General features: G+C 59.7%; 1 protein-coding gene across 13 annotated transcripts in view; it reads right to left on the minus strand.

Annotated features, from left to right (window-relative positions):
* The window catches only part of COBL (cordon-bleu WH2 repeat protein), a 184,953-nt gene that overhangs the window by 39,653 nt on the left and 126,193 nt on the right, over window positions 1-19,107 (minus strand). For 8 of the 13 annotated variants that reach the window (XM_051853148.2, XM_051853142.2, XM_051853141.2 and 5 more), the window contains 2 exons: window positions 10,220-10,358; window positions 8,022-8,192 (listed from right to left, as the gene is read on the minus strand). In XM_051853148.2, the coding sequence (XP_051709108.2) occupies window positions 8,022-8,192; window positions 10,220-10,358 (310 nt within the window). Of the gene's footprint in view, window positions 1-1,215; window positions 1,392-8,021; window positions 8,193-10,219; window positions 10,359-19,107 lie in introns of those variants that run through there. The other 5 variants (XM_051853149.2, XM_051853146.2, XM_051853143.2 and 2 more) reach the window with 2 other exon arrangements.

Here is a 19,107-nt window from a genome sequence, read left to right on the forward strand (position 1 = left end):
TTCTTCTGCTCCACATTCCGTGACAGCACACAAGCTATGGGAGTCATGAACAAACAGTCCCGTGTTCCAGGCCCTTGGAACAGAACTGCGTGCACCCAGCACGAGCCGGGCCCTCGGGACAGAACTGAGTGCACCCAGCACGAGCCAGGCCCTCGGGACAGAACTGAGTGTACCCAGCACAAGCTGGGGTCCTCGGGACAGAACTGTGTGCACCCAGCACAAGCCAGGCCCTCGCAACAGAACTGAGTGCACCCAGCACGAGCCAGGCCCTCGGAACAGAACTGAGTGCACCCAGCACGAGCCGGGCCCTTGGAACAGAACTGCGTGCACCCAGCACGAGCCGGGCCCTCGGAACAGAACTGAGTGCACCCAGCACGAGCCAGGCCCTCGGGACAGAACTGAGTGCACCCAGCACGAGCCGTGCCCTGGGGACAGAACTGTGTGCACCCAGCACGAGCCAGGCCCTCGGGACAGAACTGAGTGCACCCAGCACGAGCCGTGCCCTGGGGACAGAACTGCGCACCCAGCACAAGCCGGGCCCTCGGGACAGAACTGCGCACCCAGCACAAGCCGGGCCCTCGGGACAGAACTGAGTGCACCCAGCACAAGCCAGGCCCTCGGGACAGAACTGCGTGCACCCAGCACAAGCCGGGCCCTCGGAACAGAACTGAGTGCACCTAGCACGAGCCAGGCCCTCGGGACAGAACTGAGTGCACCCAGCACGAGCCAGGCCCTCGGGACAGAACTGTGCACTGCAGGCAGTGGGGCTGCGGGAGGGGCTTGGGGACACATAGTTCCAGGCATGGAGTCAGGACTCAGTGGCTGCAGAGACACCTCCCGGCTCCCTGCCTTCCGTCCTGTGAACTGGCGAGGACACAGTCACAGGAGGACCAGAGAAGCACGGAACGCAGGGTCGCACCCACCCCGCTGCACGGTCGCTCCCGGGTGGCAACTCCCCCAGCGGCCCCTGCACTTAGCTTCACCAGGTGGAGGGGACATTCAGTTCTGTGCAAAATGGCCACACAGCCAACGTGTGGAAGGAAACTGGGGAACAGCACAGGATATGAAGTAGAAGAAAGCGGCTTCCCAGTGGGCTAAAGAGAAGCAGGGCTCCCCTCAGAGCCAGGGGCGGCAGTGTAGGTGGGCGGAGGCTGAAAACCCAGCTTAGCCCCGAATCTTCACCTCCTGCACGCAAGCAGGAACCTCAGCCAAGGGTCTCGGTCACTTATGCATTTATGTGTAAATTCCGAGGAAAGTGAACCACAGGTGCACAGGGGCCCCTCTGCCCCAAAAGGTGGAAGGAAGACAGCAGAGACACAGGGCAGGTCGGAGGTCGGAGGTCATCCGTCAGACGCGCTTGGCATGAGTGGGGAATGACGCACAGCAGTACACTGTGGGGAAAAGATGGCACAGCGTGAACGCGGCCCCGCGCGGCCGTCTGTCTGCCCCAGCCCCTTCAGCCCCTGGAGATGTAACGCTGCACGCAGAGCCGTGTTCTGGCCAAACGGCAGGATTTCTGCCTGTTTCCTTTGACTCTGCCTCTGCCTGCTGTTTCAGGGGTCTGCTGACCCAGCATGCAGAATTCTGACTCCCACAAGCGTCACGCCGCTCACTGCCGGGCCGTCGTCTGGTTTGCTGTGAAGGCTGAGGTGCCGGCAGGCTGAAGCCATCTCCCGCCCCTTGCAGAGACGTCCCCGGCTCTTGCAGAATTCCAGGAAAAGCACAGCCCCGTCCTGGGGTGCCCTCAGCATCACCTGGGTGGGCCTGGGAGGCCACAACTGCAGCTGGGTGCTGTCGAGCCCCCGGGACCCGCTGTCTTCCCCAGCGACAGACCAAGCCAGGTGTACAGGCCACCTCAGGGCAGTGGCTGAATGTTCCAGAAGGCCTTGGGGGACAGCAGTGAAAACAGGGGGCTGGTGGGGGTCTGCACCACATACACCAGCCTCTAAGACGCAGTTCAGAGGAGTACCCTTGGTGCGGGAGTGCTCGGCCCCTAACCTCTATTCTGTCTTAGCTGGAGGGGCCGGCACTGTGGCGTAGTAGGTGAAGCTTCTGCCTGCAGTGCCGGCATCCCATATGGGCGCTGGTTCTAGTCCCGGCTGCTCCACTGCCAATCCAGCTCTCTGCTATGGCCTGGGAAAGCAGTAGAAGATGGCCCAAGGCCTTGGGCCCCTGCACCCATGTGGGAGACCCAGAAGAAGCTCCTGGCTCTTGGCTTAGGATCAGCTCAGCTCTGGCTGTTGCAGCCATTTGGGGAGTGAACCAGTGAATGGCAGACCTCTCTCTCTGTCTCTTTCTCTCTCTGTAACTCTGCCTCTCAAATAAATAAATGAATCTTTAAAAAAAAAAAAAGGGTTCTTAGCTGGTAAAACAAAGTCATGACAGGATATTTATCAAAAAACGTACACGATTTTGGAGAACTCAAGATGCTCGTGCCTTAAGAGAACTTAAATTTACATGGATTCAGAAAGAAGTTCTCTTGACTCTTGACATTAAAAAAAAAAAAAAAGATTTTGATGCCTGACTTCTAGCTGCAGGGGAACCTCACACAGGCACCGTCAGCACCGACCTACAAAAATCAAAGGTGATTCTACCGGGGCCGGTACTGTGGCACAGTGGGTTAATGCCCTGGCCTCAAGTGCTGGCATCTCATGTGGGCACCGGTTCTAGTCCTGGCTGCTCCACTTCCGATCCAGCTCTCTGCTATGGCCTGAGAAAGTAGTAGACGACGGCCCAAGGCCTTGGGCCCCTGCATCCGTGTGGGAGACCCAGAGGAGGCTCCTGGCTCCTGGCTTCATCTCCAGCTGTTGCGGCCAATTGGGGAGTGAACCATCGAATGGAAGACCTCCCTCTCTCTGCCTCTCCTCTCTCTGTGTAACTCTTTCAAATAAATTAATAAATCTTTAAAAAAAAAGTAATTTTACCCTCCGTTTCCTGAACTAAACAATTTGTCTTTCTTGGCACTACCGCTAATACAGTGCTCTGCTGATAACAGGGAATGCCCAGCTCTGTGGGACCCGAAGGCACACGCAGACACAGATCTGCGGTCAGCCCACCATGCGGTTGACAAGTAAGTGTCGCTTGGACGCCACTGTCGCGTGACAGGAGTAAAACGGGAAGAGCGCGAGACCGGGAGGCCGCGCGTTGGAACTCACCCACCCAGCACAGGGCTGGCTTCGCAGAGATGGTGCTTTGCTCTGTCACTTACGCTGGAGCTACAGAGGGGCCACGCGTTCACGTGCACCTGACTTCCCAGTCATCCTCGCCCATCCGGCCGCCTGGCAACGTGGTGCAAGCCCGCACCTGTGCCTCTGCCTCTGCCCTGGTGTATGTGCCCTTCTCCCATCCTATCTCCGTATTGAGAACTTTGTAAAAGGTGTTTAAAAAGGGACACTTGTGTGCACACTGAAAATCCATCTGCTGGGAGAACACGATGGCTGTCACTGGTCCGATGCAGGAGAAAATGACCTCTCCTTCCTTCCCGTGTGGCTTCCCAGAGCTTTGCCAACTGCCCTGGGGGAATGCGTAGGAAAATGACCTTCATCGGGTCGTTTAATTAAATAACCCAAAGCCAATTAAGGAGTTGTAATTTGAGCTCTGCGTGCATTGATCTTTAAATCTCCAGGGACTTCTAATTTTAGTAATTAATTGATAACTTGTTAATAGTATAATTATAGTCAGTAGGGCAAACCTTGCAAACAAACACTTCAAGGCATAACGGGACAGGCTCCGTTACTGTACTCACAAGGAAGGCCCGAGAACAGGTCCGTGTCAGCACAGAGCAAGCTCATTAGAAAGTCACAGGGCGGAACTTGGAGGCACCCACGTCTTCTGGTTTAGACATGCACACAGAACACCCACGTACGTGGTTAGACATCCAAAGGCCAATGCAAAGCTTAATATGCAGAAATAAGAGGATTAAAGAACAAGGACCAAAGCGCATCACTCCATCGTCCTAGCAGTTATGGGAGGAAATCCCACAGCACCGAGTCCCCGAGACGGCGACCTTGGTGCCTCCCCGACACACACCCAGTCTGCCACCTCACACTCCACACGTCACCCTGAACAGGTTGCCAGGAAAGCAGGCAGCACAGTGACGGCCGGGAGCAGGTGCTTGCTCCTCACGACACAGACCGGCAAGCCTGCCCCACCGTGCCCTTACAAGGCCTGTGGACTGTCTACGATCAACGCACCTCGGGAGAGACGAGACGACGCTTTTACAGCAGGAAGAACTTCCAGATGAGATCGGGATTCGCAGGACTGCCTTATCCTCTTACTATTAGGATTCTGTGGACACCGAGAGGGCATACAGCGGCACCCGTGCTGGGGGACAGACTCTGGGTCCCCCAGTGGATTCCAGACCACGCCCTGGATGTGCTATGCTGTGCTACTGCTGCAGACCCTCACAGCTACAGCTTACGCTCTTTTTCTTTCCGTGTTAACTAGAACTTCCTTTCACCACTTCACGTAAAGGAACAATACCCGCATTTCCAGCATCACCGCTCTTGCCCGTGAGGGCCATCGTTACGTAAAATAAAGGTTACTTGAAGACAGGCCGGTGAGACGGTGACAGTCGATGTGACCAGAGACAGCTGGTAAGTGACAAAAGGCAGGTGGCTACCAGCGCAGGGACACGGCACAAAGCAATGCTGCACCTCTTGGGTGGTGTGAGACGAGCTCAGTAAACACATTCCCTAAAGCCAGTCCCTGCGGAAGGGAGAGGGGCGCGCCTGGGGCTGGGAGGGGAGGTGGGGTCGGGGGAGCCACGGCACAGGGGCCACGCACCACTGCAGGTGTCCCCCAATGGGCCACACCAGGGAGGCTCTATGGAAGGAAGAAAGGCTGGAACGTGACTCCTGCTGAGATTTCCCCATCTCCTCGGGCAGGGGTGAGGCCGCTCGCTGGTGTGGTGCCAGCTCCAGCCGGGCACGCTGTGCACAGACCTCAAATGCCTTGTAGGTTGCACAGAGGCGAGCGGAACAGCATACACTAGCGCACTTCAACCTCACACGGAGACACAGCCTGGCCTTGTCCTTTACTGGGTCTGTGCTGCATCGGTGCCCATCTGCAGGCTGAAAACAAATACGTAGAAAACTGCTAATGCCACCACGTAGCTTACACTAGTGGGGCAGGCCCATGACAGGGGCACGCAACACAGTTTAGACCGTCAAGGGCAAATGCCTGGGGCACTGTGGGAGAGAATGCACACCGGACAGGGGAGGCTTGTGAGAGATGAGCTCCCGGGCCCAGTGATGGAACAGCTGGGTGGACACAGCGCATCAGTCTGCACCCAGGCTAGGGCCCCTCTTGGGGCAGGAGACCTCATAGAGCCACACTGCCTCCACCGGGACTCCTGACTGCAGGCCGTGCACGTGGCCAGACACCTGTGGCACTGAACGTGGGAAACCTGGCCCTGGTTCAGGTGGGTGTGGTTTTCGTGACCATGTATCCTCACTGCCAACAGCGAAAGCATTAACATGGGAGTGAGCGGCTTGTCCTTGGACTCGGCTCCCAGGCCCCTGGCCAGCGGCCAGCCTGGGAGGAAGAGAAAGGTGGCAGCACTGAAGGCGACTCCCATCTGCCGTGAAGGGTGCCAGGAAGAGGCGAGGGAACAGCCGGACCAGAAAGATCCAGGGAGCAGCTCAGAGGCCCCAGACGTGTGTGCGGCCCCTCTCCAGCGCCCCCCAGCGCCCGTAGACAGATGGGCTGCCTCACAGCTCTCGAGTCTCTCTGTCTCAGGTTAGCCATGCCCACTCGGCCTCAGCAGCCTGAGCGGGACTGACCCCATGTTGTACAAATCCCCATGGACACGTGGACCCAGGGTGGGGGCGAGAGAACGGAGCAAGGACGGAGGGTCCCAGGTCCCCTGGGAGGTCCCGCTGGCTCCTCCAGGGTTTCCATGGATGACAGGGCCAGCCCCTGAGCGGTGTGGGGCCCTTGGCCCTTGGAGGTGGCCAGAGTGCACTCCCAGCGGAGCAGCGTGGTTCCTTGGCAGGGAGCACACTTCTGAAGCTGGCCTCCGCAGGAGATGTGCAGGAACTTGCCGCTGGCACACGGCCGTGTCTCCCAAGTGTGAGGCGGGCGCGGGCGAGCCGCGCGTGCCCTCCGGCTGGCCGGCACCCCTGTGCCAGCTGCCAGCCATCAGCAGCACCTCCCTCGGTGGGGGGAGGAGCCCTGATGCCAGTATTACGCAGACAGAGCAAGTGACAATAAAGGGCCCGGCCCGTCTCCCTGAGTCCTCCCCCGTCGGGGCAGGCAAGCTGCTGGCAAAGGGAACCAGGTTTTAAGGTGGCAGGCAGCCGGCAGTCGGCTTCTGCCAAGGAGGAACTCCAGTCCCCAGCGGGAGGCGTGAGCTTCCAGTGCACACGCGGCCAGGAGATGGGCACAGCAGAACGGCGGCGGGTGGTGGAGAAGTGACACAGGTCCCCTCCCTTGACCTCCCAGGGAGGAGCGTGCCAACGTGACAGGGACCTGGGGAGCTGCTGGCAGCGGGCACAGGAGGGGAGGCAGGCCACGGAGGCCGGGAGAGAGGGCGGCTGGCTGCTCCCTCCGAGCCCCTTCACCGGCTCTGCACTTGGGCTCCTAGGAGGCGTCAGGCCCAGGAGCAAACCTCACCGCCCCTGAGAGAAGCAGAGGGAACCTCGGCCTCCCTGTGCCTGGTGCTGCCTCCACAGGGACCCTCCCCAGGGCTGTCTGCAGTCCCTCCCACACTGTGCCTGGCCTGGGAGGAAGCCAGGGCCGGTCCTGGCTCTCCCTCCTGCTCTGCACGCGGCTGCTGAGCTCAGCGTCTCGTGGCCGCCTCCGCTGGCAATGGGGCGCGTGCAGCTTCGTGTCCACGCACTGTTCTCCTGTCACTTGCTCCCAGGGAGTGAGGTCGAGTGTGCAGCGCAGGAGTGGCATCGAGAAGCTCTCGACCATGCGGTGCAGTGGGGGTGTGGGCCCCCAGAACCACCCACACTCCTTCATGTCTGAGTCCCTGGAACAACTGCCTCGCACTCGGACCCGCGGCTGGTGCCACGATGGCCCGGGGTACAGAGGGGTGGAAAGGAAGTATTCGGGGAGAGAGAAACGGGCTGGGACTGCTTCCCTGACAGAAGGCTGGCTGCAGGCAGGCGGCTCTCACAGAGGTGACGGGGCCGATGGTGGAGCAGCGCCAGTCCCCAGGGGAGGGTGTGCCGCGCTGTGGGCACTGCCGGGTGCTGTGGTGACATCACGCGGTGAGGGACAGGGCACGCAGCCCGGGAGGTGCTGCTGACACAGCTGACGTGCCCGTGAGACCATCCGAACGCGTCTTGCCAGGCGTGTACAATGATTACCGTCTGGAGGCAGCAATGCCGCATCCCAGGCAGTTCCGAAAGTTTGTGGGAAAGTGAACTAAAACATAAATCCATTTTGCTGCAAGATTTTTTCTTTTGAAATCTATACGCAGTATTTTTATAGCGCACACTCTCCACCTCGGGTGTTCACTGAAATCTGAAGGGAAGCCCAAGGAACCGGGGAAAGGTCCATCTCGGACAGGGTGGGCTGAGAAACAGGCAAAAGCAGGCCGCAACTCCGCGGCTGCTGGACCCCAACCCTAGCCCAAAGCTGTCTCCCTCGCTGCTATCTCGGCACCAAGGCTTGGCTACTGACCACGCAGCGCAGAGACGGACTGACAGGTGGAGAGCTCCAGGCTCGTGAGCACAGCCCTCACCGGCCTGTGTGAGCGAGCCTGCCTGGAGACCACAGCGCAGCCGGGCCGAGCAGCCGCCGCTCTCCGGACACACCGAGGGCGAGACGGACGGGAGGAGGAGGAGCCCCCTCTCCACAGGGTCCCCACCCACCCCTTGTACGGTGCACCTGCGGCTGAGTCCTGACGGCCCACGGGCGGCATCGTTCAGATGCCTGCTCTGTGCCCGGGCACTGCACTGAGCGTTGAGAGAGCAGCACAGAAGGAGTGGCACAGACACAGGAGAGAACAGAGAAGTGTGGAAACCAGGCTCGCGGCAGACGGCCAACACACAGCCGGCACGGACACGTACGTTTGGGTCTCAGGTCCGAGGCCTCGGAACCAGCGCCTTCCCCGGGAAAGCCGAGAGGCTCTGCCGCATCTGTGTCAGGAGGCGGGTAGGGTGGGGGTGGGGGCAGCACTAACTGGGGTGGGCCTCGAGCAGTGCCCCTGGGAGGCTTCTGTGGCACCTGCCGTCCGACACCTACGTGGAATCAACGGGAAGTGGTTTCAGAAGTCAAGCCACAAGATTCCAAGATTCCCTGTGCTGCAATGCAGAGTACAGTGTCACTCACCTCGCAGCAGGTGCACCCACGTCCAGCACCAACTCCAGCGGCTTCCAACGCGAACTTCAACCTCACTCCCCAGGAACCCCCGCGCTGCATGCCCTGTCCAGCCTCGGTCTGCACCCAGCCCCACCGCATCCAACACCGAGGCCAACAGGAGCCAGCACCTGGCCCAACCACACTGGAGCTTCCACTCTCACATCCACGGTGTCCCGTTTGGGAACCCTGCCCGGTGGCCATTTGCTTCTGGCAGGCACAGCCACACGAAGGCTCGCAGCTCCCTCCGCAGCTCCGCCCAGGTAACACAAAAGGAGCTCCAGCTGCCCACACTGGTCGCCCCAGGCTCACGGGGCTGCTGCTCAGCCACCGCCTTCTGCTTTCCCTACCGCACTGACGGCTGCAGACAGGGGAACCAGACACGAGGCCTCTCTCTCCCCGGCCCATTCGCTCCGTGCACCTCCCTCAGTGCCCCGGGCAAGTTTTCAGTGGGACGCGAGCTGGGCCCTGCGCCGCTGAGCGCCTGCCTGGAGCAGCCCCCAGCCCTCCTCTGTGCCGTCACTGGAGACACGCTGCCGTTTGTATTTGCGAAGGACTTTCTGGTGCTGACCAGATCTTGGAAAGGCAGTGGCTCAGTGTGACAAATGACAGGGATTGCCGGGGTCGCAGGCTACGCTGACTGAGCTATTTCTTTTAAAAAACCCTGTCTTCAGGCTTTGCAGCGTAGAAACTTCTGGTAGCTAACAGGGCCCACACTCCATGTCCTTTACCAGGTTATTAATAAAGATAAAAGACCAGAGTCTCTTCTCGGCAGCTGCAGCCATGTATCCCTTCTCTTGGCGACGGCTCTCTGTACGTGGGAACACGCTGACTTCCCAAGACGAGAGCATCGTGTCCTCCCTTGGAGCACGGACCAGGCAGGATGCGCCCAGAGGTGCTGCTGGCGAGCCCGGGCGAGCGCCGTCACACGGCACAGGCACAGACCCTCCGTGGACGGGAGGAGTGCTCCCTGGGACAACTGAAGCCTTAGGTGCGGACGATGCACCCACTATTCCCTTCCGGGGTTGCAGACATTAAGTCAAAGGGCAAACTCAGGGTGCCTAGGTGCACGAGGGCCTGGGGGGAAGGAGCTCGGTGCACACTCAGAACCAGGAGCCTGCGGCTGCCAGGCTGCCCCGCCCCAAGCCCTCCCTGCAGACGTGTTTGCTCCCACGGAAGTGAAACAATCAAGGTGAAGGACTGCAACGTAACTAAACGCCCGCTCCTGAGCCCGGGGCCTCCTTCCCAGGGCTCCCCCTTCTCTTGGGATGTCGGGATCCTGGCCACACAGACGGAGGCGTCTGAACCAGGGGTGTGGGGCGGTGCAACACCCCGCTCATGCCGGCTCCTCCCGGCTGAGTGTTCCTTAGCCAAAATGCTTAGGACCACACGTGTCTTAGATTTCAGATCTTTTTTCCCTGATTTTGGAATCTCTGCATATACACAATGAGCCAAATCTCAATACAGCTTTCATTTTCGTTTCTTGAGGACCTATATACATCGCCTGAAGGTGATTTTACACAACGGTTTACTTAAATTTCTGCATGAATCCAAGCTCCGTGGTGTGGAACTGTCTACTTGGGAGTTTGGAGTTTGGGGCACTTCTGATTGGAGGTTTGGGGCTGGGTGTGCTCCACGGGCATCAGCCCCACGGGGGCTGCGCTCTCTCAGGACCGTGGGCACCACCTCCAGCTGCTACTTCTCACACGCAAACGTCTGGGCTTTCCCCGCCCTCCCCGCTCCAGGAGCAGACACATCGCCCACCAGCAGCTGAGTATTTCCAGCCTCTCTCTCCCCGGGTTAGTGTCGTTAGGGCCGCAGGCGCGGCCAGGTTAAGAGCAGGTGCACCCCTGGCACTGTAAGCACAAACGGCAGGTGCGCGCCCTCGCTGCGCATGCGCACCACTCACCCACTGCGCTCTTCCTTTTCTCCTCCGAGTCCTCAGTGCGCGAAGGGACCAGGGGGCTGGGCGGCGGCGGCTGGGGCGGAGGGGGCGCTGGCGCCCGCCGCTTCTTCTTCTGCAAATCCATCTGCGACCCCAGAGACACCTACGAAGCAAGGAGAAACAGGAGACAGCGCCTTGAGAGTGGTTCGGGGAGGGGTTCCGGCTCCCGGCGGTGCACCTGGCGGAACGTGGGGTCTCCAGTTCCAGGGGCGCCCTGGGCAGGCTGGCATCTGGCGGGGCTGGCTTCCCGGGGCCCGTGGTCAGCCTTCTGGAGCGCACCCGCGAGGAGTCCCCTCGCTTTTAAGGAAAGGTGACATGGAAATTCCTCCTGGAACTCCAAGAGGGGCGCCGAGAAGGGACTGGGAGGCCTGGGGCTGGCCCCGGGAAGGCGGCCTTGCAGCCAGAGATCTGCCACCCTGCTCGGAGGCCAAGGCAGAGGAGACCCCCAGCCCTGAGGGTCACAGCTGGGCGAAATGGGGGGCCCAGGTACCCTCTCCCTGCCTCAGGTCAGCCAGAGTTCTCGGCCATTGGACGGCTCTGGGTAAGGCTTAGCCAGGCGTCATTCGTCCCTGCGGGTTCAAGTCAGGGCACCAGCCGGCACCGACAGGGGGCCAGCACGCCTCGCACCCCAGGACCAGGGTTCCCTGACCTTTCCAGGCCCAGCCTGCAGGGGAGGCCGACCAACACCGCCCGCCTCCGTCGGATCCAGGTGCTCTTTGGTTACTGACACCGGCTGCGCCAGGCCTGGACAAAACCTCACGACCGCAGGAGGAAAACGCCCCTTCCTGGGCAGGGCCTGGGACTTGGTGCGTGCATGCAGACGCGTGTGGGTGCTCAGTAATGCGCTCACTGCAGAAGCCACAGCGCACAGAAAGGCAGCCGACGGTCGCCCTGCTGTGTTCCCTCAGCGGGAACCGCAGCTTACAGGTCCATGATCCAAGCACAGCATCGCAGGCATCGCGGATGCGGCTGGGGGGCGGGGTCTACACAAATATTCCAGGACCTGGAGAACTACAAAACCCTCAACATTTCTGAGCCCGAGTGTTCTGCAGGGAGTGCGGTCAGCCCACACCACTAGCTGTTCATGCTTTTCCCTCCTTCTGCTGAAACATGATAATCGTGCCCCGCGTGTCTGAAGTCGCGTGCACTGTGCATTCAACATACGCAGTAACAGCCAGCTGCCCCCCAGAGCCTGGGGTCAGGACAGAGCCGGCCCAGCACCTGCACTGCAGCAGCGGCCACTTCCAACCCTCCTTTCTTTTAGCATCGACTCGGTGTTTCTAGATCACAAGCTTATTGTGCTATTTGATTTTTCCACGTTAGATGCTGGGTTTCTCCAGGAGATGGGGATCTAATCTCAGTGTCTGTCTGTCTGTCTGTCTGTCTCTCTCTCTCTCTCTCTCTCTCTCTCTCACACACTCATTTTCCCCAAAATCATAGCACAAGAGTTCGTTGCATTCGTATTAACTCGCTGCTCAGGTCTTCGGAAGTTCACCCTTACCAGTGCCCTTGCTTTCTGCCGTTTCAGTGACCTGTGGTCATTGTGATCAACGGGAAGTTCCGTAAATGATTCACACAGGTGGCAACTGCGTTCCATTCCTTGTAGTGTGATGGGATCCCACACCGTCCTGGGACAGGAGCCACCCCTTGTCCTGGCATCTGCCCCTCCCGCTGGTCACTCCTATCAGCTCCCTGTCAGCGACCCAGAGCTGCGCTCGAGTCACCCTTACTTTATTGATGACGGCCGCAGAGTTCAATAGCAAGCAGTGACGCTGGCAACTGTCAGTACGTCGTTGTAACGGCACTATTCTTACTTATCAGTAACTTCTTACTTTATCATAGATGGTTTGTATGGGACAGCACAGGACACGCCAGCTCCCCTGGGGGCTTGGAACGGACTCCCCAGGACAAAGGCTACAGCAGACACTGCAGTGTGTCAGGCAGAAGCGTTCTTCAAGAATCCGCTGCTCAGCTGAACGCCGAGTGTGCTCACACATGGTCTCTGGCTTACCCGCCTCCCCTGAGCCCTGTCTCCTCGTCCTCCCTTGTTTCCAGGGTCATCCATCTTTCCTCCATTTTGAAACGTCTCTGAGTCATTCCAGCAGCTTTCTGGTCAGGCTGTGCACCAGGAGGACTTCTGAGGCCCTGAGAACCTGAAGTCTCTCTCCTGTCGCAGGCGCAGCCAGTCAGGGTCCCTTGGTTCCCTGCTTCTGGGCTGGGCGCCTGGCCCTGACTGCTGGGCAGGGGTGCAGCTGAAGGCCCCCTGGTGGGCACGTTCCTGAGCCTTGAGGGGTTTTGCTGCCTCCTGCTGGCCTCTCCCACGGCAGTCAGGTGTCAGGGACTTCTCTCTTGGGGCTTCCAAGGTGTCTGCTGTCTACTGGCAATCGCCATTGCTGTGTCTCCCTTCCTCTTCCTCACGGTGGATTTATAAAAACCCATTACTCGTTTTCATGGCATGTTGGGAGGGGAGATTTTTTAGGTATTTCCTTTCATATTTTTTTCTGCTTCACTGAGGCATAATCGGCAAACACCAAAGTATCATTGATTCACACACACATTGTAGAGATGTGGCTGTACAACCGGACAATGTGATGTATTGTGCACTGGGAAGTTGTCACCACCATCAAACTATTTACACACCTATAGATCAAGCTGCCGTCTGCTTTTTCTTATTTTGTGGTAAGAACACTAATACCTACTCTCTTAGCAAAATGTAAACTTTCTTAAAGATTTATTTATTTGAAAGTTACAGAGCAAGAGAGGGACACAGATGGAGAGGGAGGGAGAGGGGGTGTGGGGGGGGAGAGAGAGAGAGAGTTTTTAAAATATCTGTCTGTTGTTCCATCAGAGTGATGAGCCATGATCAGCTAAATTAATCCCTCTGCCTTCAGACGAGTACAAAGGCTGGTTTTGGCTATTTAAAAGTTAAACTTCTTAAAACAATCTTGTAATTTTTTTTCATGCATTTACTTTTCTCATCCTTTGAGTTTTTAATACATTTACTGTAATTTCTGAAGAGTATGTTCAATTCAGAGCAAAGACGCTGGATTCTAAAATTGCTATCCTGATTTTAAGAATCCTTGCACAGGAGGAGTGAGCAAGATGGGAACAGAGGGACCCCAGACACACTCCCCACAGCGACCCTGACCTAGCAACAATTCACAGTGCCGAACGCATCTATGAGAACCCTAGAAACCAGTGAGGCCACAGCATCCCAGGCAGGCTCGGAGCCAAGAACAGGCATCCTGAGAGGTAAGAGAGCCACTTCACCTCGCCTGTGCCAGCAATGCCCCTGTACCACCTCAGCTCAGCAAATGGGAAGAGCCCCAGTCCAGGCCTTCTCTCTCGGGAGGGAGAGAAGGACAGAACACCTGTCCGGCGTCCTGGCTTTGCAGGGGCCTGCCTGAAGGCCAAGCAGCTGGCACCCTCCAGACGCTGGGGCCACTGAGAAAGGAGAGCCCAGAGGCAGGTTGTGGCACCTGGGACCGGGCAGTGCCGTGGAGAGAGGCTGGCACCGCCCATGGGCTTGGAGGAAGCCTGGCTCACGGCTCAGCCCTGGGGAGGCGTGAGAGGAGCAGAAAGCACACATGATGTCCCAGGCCTCCAGAGAAGACTGCCCACGGAACCGCCTTGTCGGAGAAGTGAGGCAGAACCGACGCTGTGGACGGCGGGGGCAGCTGCACAGGGAGAGCAAGAAACCTGCAGGCCCAAGGACGGCCACGCGAGGGAGCCCGTGATGACACCCACTGACCCACGGAGGCGGGGGGCCTGAGGGTGTCCAGGTGGTAGGCTGACGTGGGCTCACCTGTGCAAAGCCTCTCTAGAAAGCCTGGGGAAGACGGCTGTGTTTTTAGAAGCACACATCACAGAACACAGGAATGAAACCAGTCTCCAGGGAGCAGTCCTCCCGAGGTGGAGATGTGGGACCCGGGAAAGGACTCCACTTACAAATACGAGGCACTGGGAAGCACAGTGGCGGCTGCCAGCACACGGCGGGGTGTGTGTGTGTGTGTGTACGTGCTGTGTGTGTGGTATGTGTGCTGTGTGTGCTGTGTGTGCTGTGTGTGGTGTGTGTGTGCTGTGTGTGTGTCACTGATGAGCAGGCATGAAGTTTCATTGACACGCACTGAAAACGTCCTAGATTTGTCCGATGCAGGGCACACACGGCGAGCACAGCCATGTATCTAAAATGGTCAAGACTGTGCATTTACTGAATGATAAGAAGAACCCTGTCATGTGATTGTGGAAAAATCACCAAGACTCTGTCCAGGCCTCGGCGCTTTGGCCCAAACTGGCAATGTGTAAGCGGCTTCTGGGCCTGGGAGCTGGTGTGGAGGGGTGAGTCCAGCACCTAGGAGCCCAGCCTGGCCTTGGACCTGTCAGGGCAGGATGCTGGGCCTTGCCTGCACCTGGACCGCGATGGCCCAGCCTCTCCAATCCTCGCTGGCTGCTGATGGCAACGCTGAAAGTGCAAAGCCTTGCTCTGGTCCTGGACTTCAGCCTTCAGCGTGGATGTCTACCAGGTCATGAACTGAGGACGCCGGTGCTGTGGCCTGCCTGCCTGTAATGGTCCGAGTCCACACTGCTCAGCCTCTTCTTGAGCTAAGTGGGAGAATCTGTCCTCCAACGCGTCAGCAAGGAGCCCCTGGGCCCGCGCTGCATGGGTAGGACCACAGGGGACCCAGCAAGGAAGACCGTCACTTACTTCCTCTGTCCACAGTCCAGCAGAGGACAGACAACCCGCAGCTCTTACCCAGTCGAATAGTCAGGGTCCTGGGACCCGTCTGGGGACTTTGTGTTTCCGGGGGCATCAGCAGTGCCCGGGCTCACTGGGGTGCACGATGCACCAATGCAATGGGTTCAACTGCACACATCTGCACCACGGCCCGGGGCTCACTCCTGCACATCTGTACCACAGCCCTGGGCTCAGTCCTGCACACATCTGCCCCATGGCCCTGGGCTCACTCCTGCACACGTCTGTACCACAGCCCTGGGCTCAGTCCTGCGCACGTCTGCACCACGGCCCTGGGCTCACTCCTGCACACATCTGCCCCACGGCCCTGGGATCACTCCTGCGCACGTCTGCCCCACGGCCCTGGGCTCACTCCTGCACGTCTGCACCACAGCCCTGGGCTCACTCCTGCACACATCTGCCCCACGGCCCTGGGATCACTCCTGCGCACGTCTGCCCCACGGCCCTGGGCTCACTCCTGCACGTCTGTACCACAGCCCTGGGCTCACTCCTGCACACGTCTGCACCACGGCCCTGGGATCACTCCTGCGCACGTCTGCCCCACGGCCCTGGGCTCACTCCTGCGCACGTCTGTACCACAGCCCTGGGCTCACTCCTGCACACGTCTGTACCACAGCCCTGGGCTCAGTCCTGCGCACGTCTGCACCACGGCCCTGGGCTCACTCCTGCACACGTCTGTACCACAGCCCTGGGCTCAGTCCTGCGCACGTCTGCCCCACGGCCCTGGGCTCACTCCTGCACACGTCTGTACCACAGCCCTGGGCTCACTCCTGCGCACGTCTGCACCACGGCCCTGGGATCACTCCTGCGCACGTCTGCACCACAGCCCTGGGCTCACTCCTGTGCACGTCTGTACCACGGCCCTGGGCTCACCCCTCTGCACATGTGTACCACAGCAATGCCATGCAGAATTCTGGCATGCTTCTACGCAGTAAGAGATAATTAGAGGAGGGCATAGGAGAGCGTTTCTGGTCCACCTGGTTTGGAAGAGCTGTTTCGCTCACTGAAAGACAGCTTGGCTCGCTCCCCGGTACAAGATCTGCAGAAGCATGGAAGCCTGGGAGACGTTGCCAGGTCGGCCCCACCTGGCCACCCCGCTTCCTCCGGAGTTAATCACACCTGTGCCACGTTTAACACACACCACCCAGCTCTCAGCCGCGCCTCCACCTCCAGTCGGTTAACTAAGACGACAGGCTTCACAGGTGCTCGGCTGGGTCTGTCTGAGACCACGCAACACAGACGAGATCCAGCAGGAGGAGGAGCGCGGGCAGGAAGCTCGTTACGCTCAGGCTCTGAAGCACAAAGGTTCCGCGTATGGATTTGCAGACTCCAAGAGAGCACCGTGAAGGCCAGCAGTGCAGAGACTGAAACGTGGGCCGAGGGAGCCGGCCCGGTCTCGTGGCTGCCCCCAAGGGGGCGACTTTACCCTCTTATCTGCCAAGAGACTGAGGCACGGAAGACTCCCTCTCCGGCCACACGGCCAGTCAGTGGCAGAAACGGGATCTGGCCTTGTCTGACGCCGAGTCCGGGCCTTTCAACGCCACGCAGGCCGACGGCCGAGGGAGGAGCAGCTCTGCAGTTCCCAGCGGAAGCGTCTACGGAACCGTCAGTGACCAAAGCCCCGAGCGAAGGCTTCCCCTGCGGGCCCAGTGCGAACCACTGCGTGCCGGAGGCGGCGCTGGGAAAACGGCTCTAGCTGAGGCCAGCCGTGCGTGACTCCTCGGGCAGCACTGAACACCCGTCTGCTTCTGTCCCCTCTGCCTCCCAGAACCAGGAGACGCAGTGACATCCGTTGGAAAGTGAGGCCTTGGGAGGCGATGAGGGCATGAGGGAAGCACCCCGGCAAAGGCAACCCCAAGCCACCCCCCAGCTCCCTCTCCGCCCTGTGAGGACGCAGCCTGCACACGGAGATCCGCTGCCAGACACCAAGGCTGCCGGCTCCTCGGTGCTGGACGTGCCAGCCCCAGAACAGGGCGACGCAGGCGCGTGCCGTTGAGCAGCCAGGCTGCGCCAGGCTACGATGCATTTGCTGCAGCAGCTCCCGGGGACCATGGAGACCCCTCCTGCTGGTCACTGCTGATCTCCCCAGGTTCCCCTGCAGCAGGAGCCGTTAGCTCTCCTGGTCTTCCGAGACAGCACCCGTGCCCCTGTGCGCTCATCCTGCCAGCCACACGCAGACCAGCACGGAGGTCTGGAAGAGCGGCAGTGGGAGGGATTGCCCAGCCGGGCAAAGAGCCAGCCGCAGCGGGAGGTCAGGACCTGCCCTCTTGATGGGGGGTGGGGGTGCACATGGCAGTGGCAGGCAGGGATTCCCCTCCTGCTGGGAGGGGTTAGGAGGTGAGTGTGGGTGTGGGTGTGGGGTGAGGAGGTGAGTGTGGGTGTGGGGTTGGGAGGTGAGTGTGGGTTTTGGGTTGGGAGGTGAGTGCTGGGTGTGGGGTGAGGAGGTGAGTGCTGGGAGGGGTTAGGAGGTGAGTGTGGGTGTGGGGTGAGGAGGTGAGTGTGGGTGTGGGGTGAGGAGGTGAGTGCTGGGAGGGGTTAGGAGGTGAGTGTGGGTGTGGGGTGAGGAGGTGAGTGCTGGGAGGGGTTAGGAGGTGAGTATGGGTATGGGGTGAGGAGGTGAGTGCTGTGTGGAGTTAGGAGGTGAGTGTGGGTGTGGGGTGAGGAGGTGAGTGTGGGTGTGGGGTGAGGAGGTGAGTGTGGGTGTGGGGTGAGGAGGTGAGTGTGGGTGTGGGGTTAGGAGGTGAGTATGGGTGTGGGGTGAGGAGGTGAGTGTGGGTGTGGGGTTAGGAGGTGAGTGTGGGTGTGGGGTGAGGAGGTGAGTGTGGGTGTGGGGTGAGGAGGTGAGTGCTGTGTGGGGTTAGGAGGTGAGTGCTGTGTGGGGTGAGGAGGTGAGTGTGGGTGTGGGGTTAGGAGGTGAGTGCTGGGAGGGGTTAGGAGGTGAGTACTGCACATGACATTCTTGCCTCCATTTCTCAGCTTGGGAGCTGCCTGGTTTTCTGATGTTCGGTGATTTCTCTCATTCTTTTTTTTTTTTTATAATTTTTTTTGACAGGCAGAGTGGACAGTGAGAGAGAGAGAGACAGAGAGAAAGGTCTCCCTTTGCCGTTGGTTCACCCTCCAATGGCCGCCACGGCTGGCGCGCTGCGGCCGGCGCACCAGGCTGATCCGAAGCCAGGAGCCAGGTGCTTTTCCTGGTCTCCCATGGGGTGCAGGGCCCAAGCACTTGGGCCATCCTCCACTGCACTCCCGGGCCACAGCAGAGAGCTGGCCTGGAAGAGGGGCGACTGGGACCGAATCCGGCGCCCTGACCGGGACTAGAACCCGGTGTGCTGGCGCCACTAGGCGGAGGATTAGCCTGTTGAGCCGCGGCGCTGGCCTCGGTGATTTCTTTCATTCTTTCTCAACTTTATGGAGAAGCTGGAAGCAGGGAGGACCTCTCAGTGTGCGTCACTGACACCCACAGTTCATGCCCCAGGGTCACTTGGGAACTGCACGGTGAGAGGACATCACGCGCCGGCCACAGAGGCAGGCCAGTGCCCTCCCTGCTCAGCCAACACCGTTCCTCCCTGAACTCCCCCTCTTCCCGGGTTTCCTGGGGACCTGTGCGCCAGCAGATACACAGCCCTCGCAGGGGGTTGGTCCCTGCTGCTGCCCCGAGTCCCTGGGCCGGAGGAGGATGGGGGCCCCTCCTGCACCGGGGCCTGCACAGGGACCGCCTTGCCGCATGCCTCTGGGGTCCTCTCACTCAGGTCCCTGACTGTGCAGCTCAGCCGCGGAGCCCTTGCCTAAGACGGTCAGTGCCCAGGCCCAGGCAGGCCACGGCCGTCAGGGCCCATGCAGGCTGCCTTAGCGAGTTCTGTTCCAAACACAGACACAGCATGCATGTTCTGGATGCCAGCGGATTCTGCCACTCCTTAGCCCTCTGCCACAACCACGATCGACACGGGAAAGTGAGATGCGAGATGTGGGAGACCCTGGCACCCTCACCGTCCGCTGGGGTCAGGACCCCCAGCAGATGCAGTGCATGAGGGGCCGCGCAGGGTCCTTCCGGGGGTGCACTGTTCCCCAACCTGGAGTGAGAGCCTATTTGGGGGTCCAC

This window comes from Oryctolagus cuniculus, chromosome 16 (genome assembly GCF_964237555.1).
Source record: "Oryctolagus cuniculus chromosome 16, mOryCun1.1, whole genome shotgun sequence".
Taxonomy (NCBI): Eukaryota; Metazoa; Chordata; class Mammalia; order Lagomorpha; family Leporidae; genus Oryctolagus; species Oryctolagus cuniculus.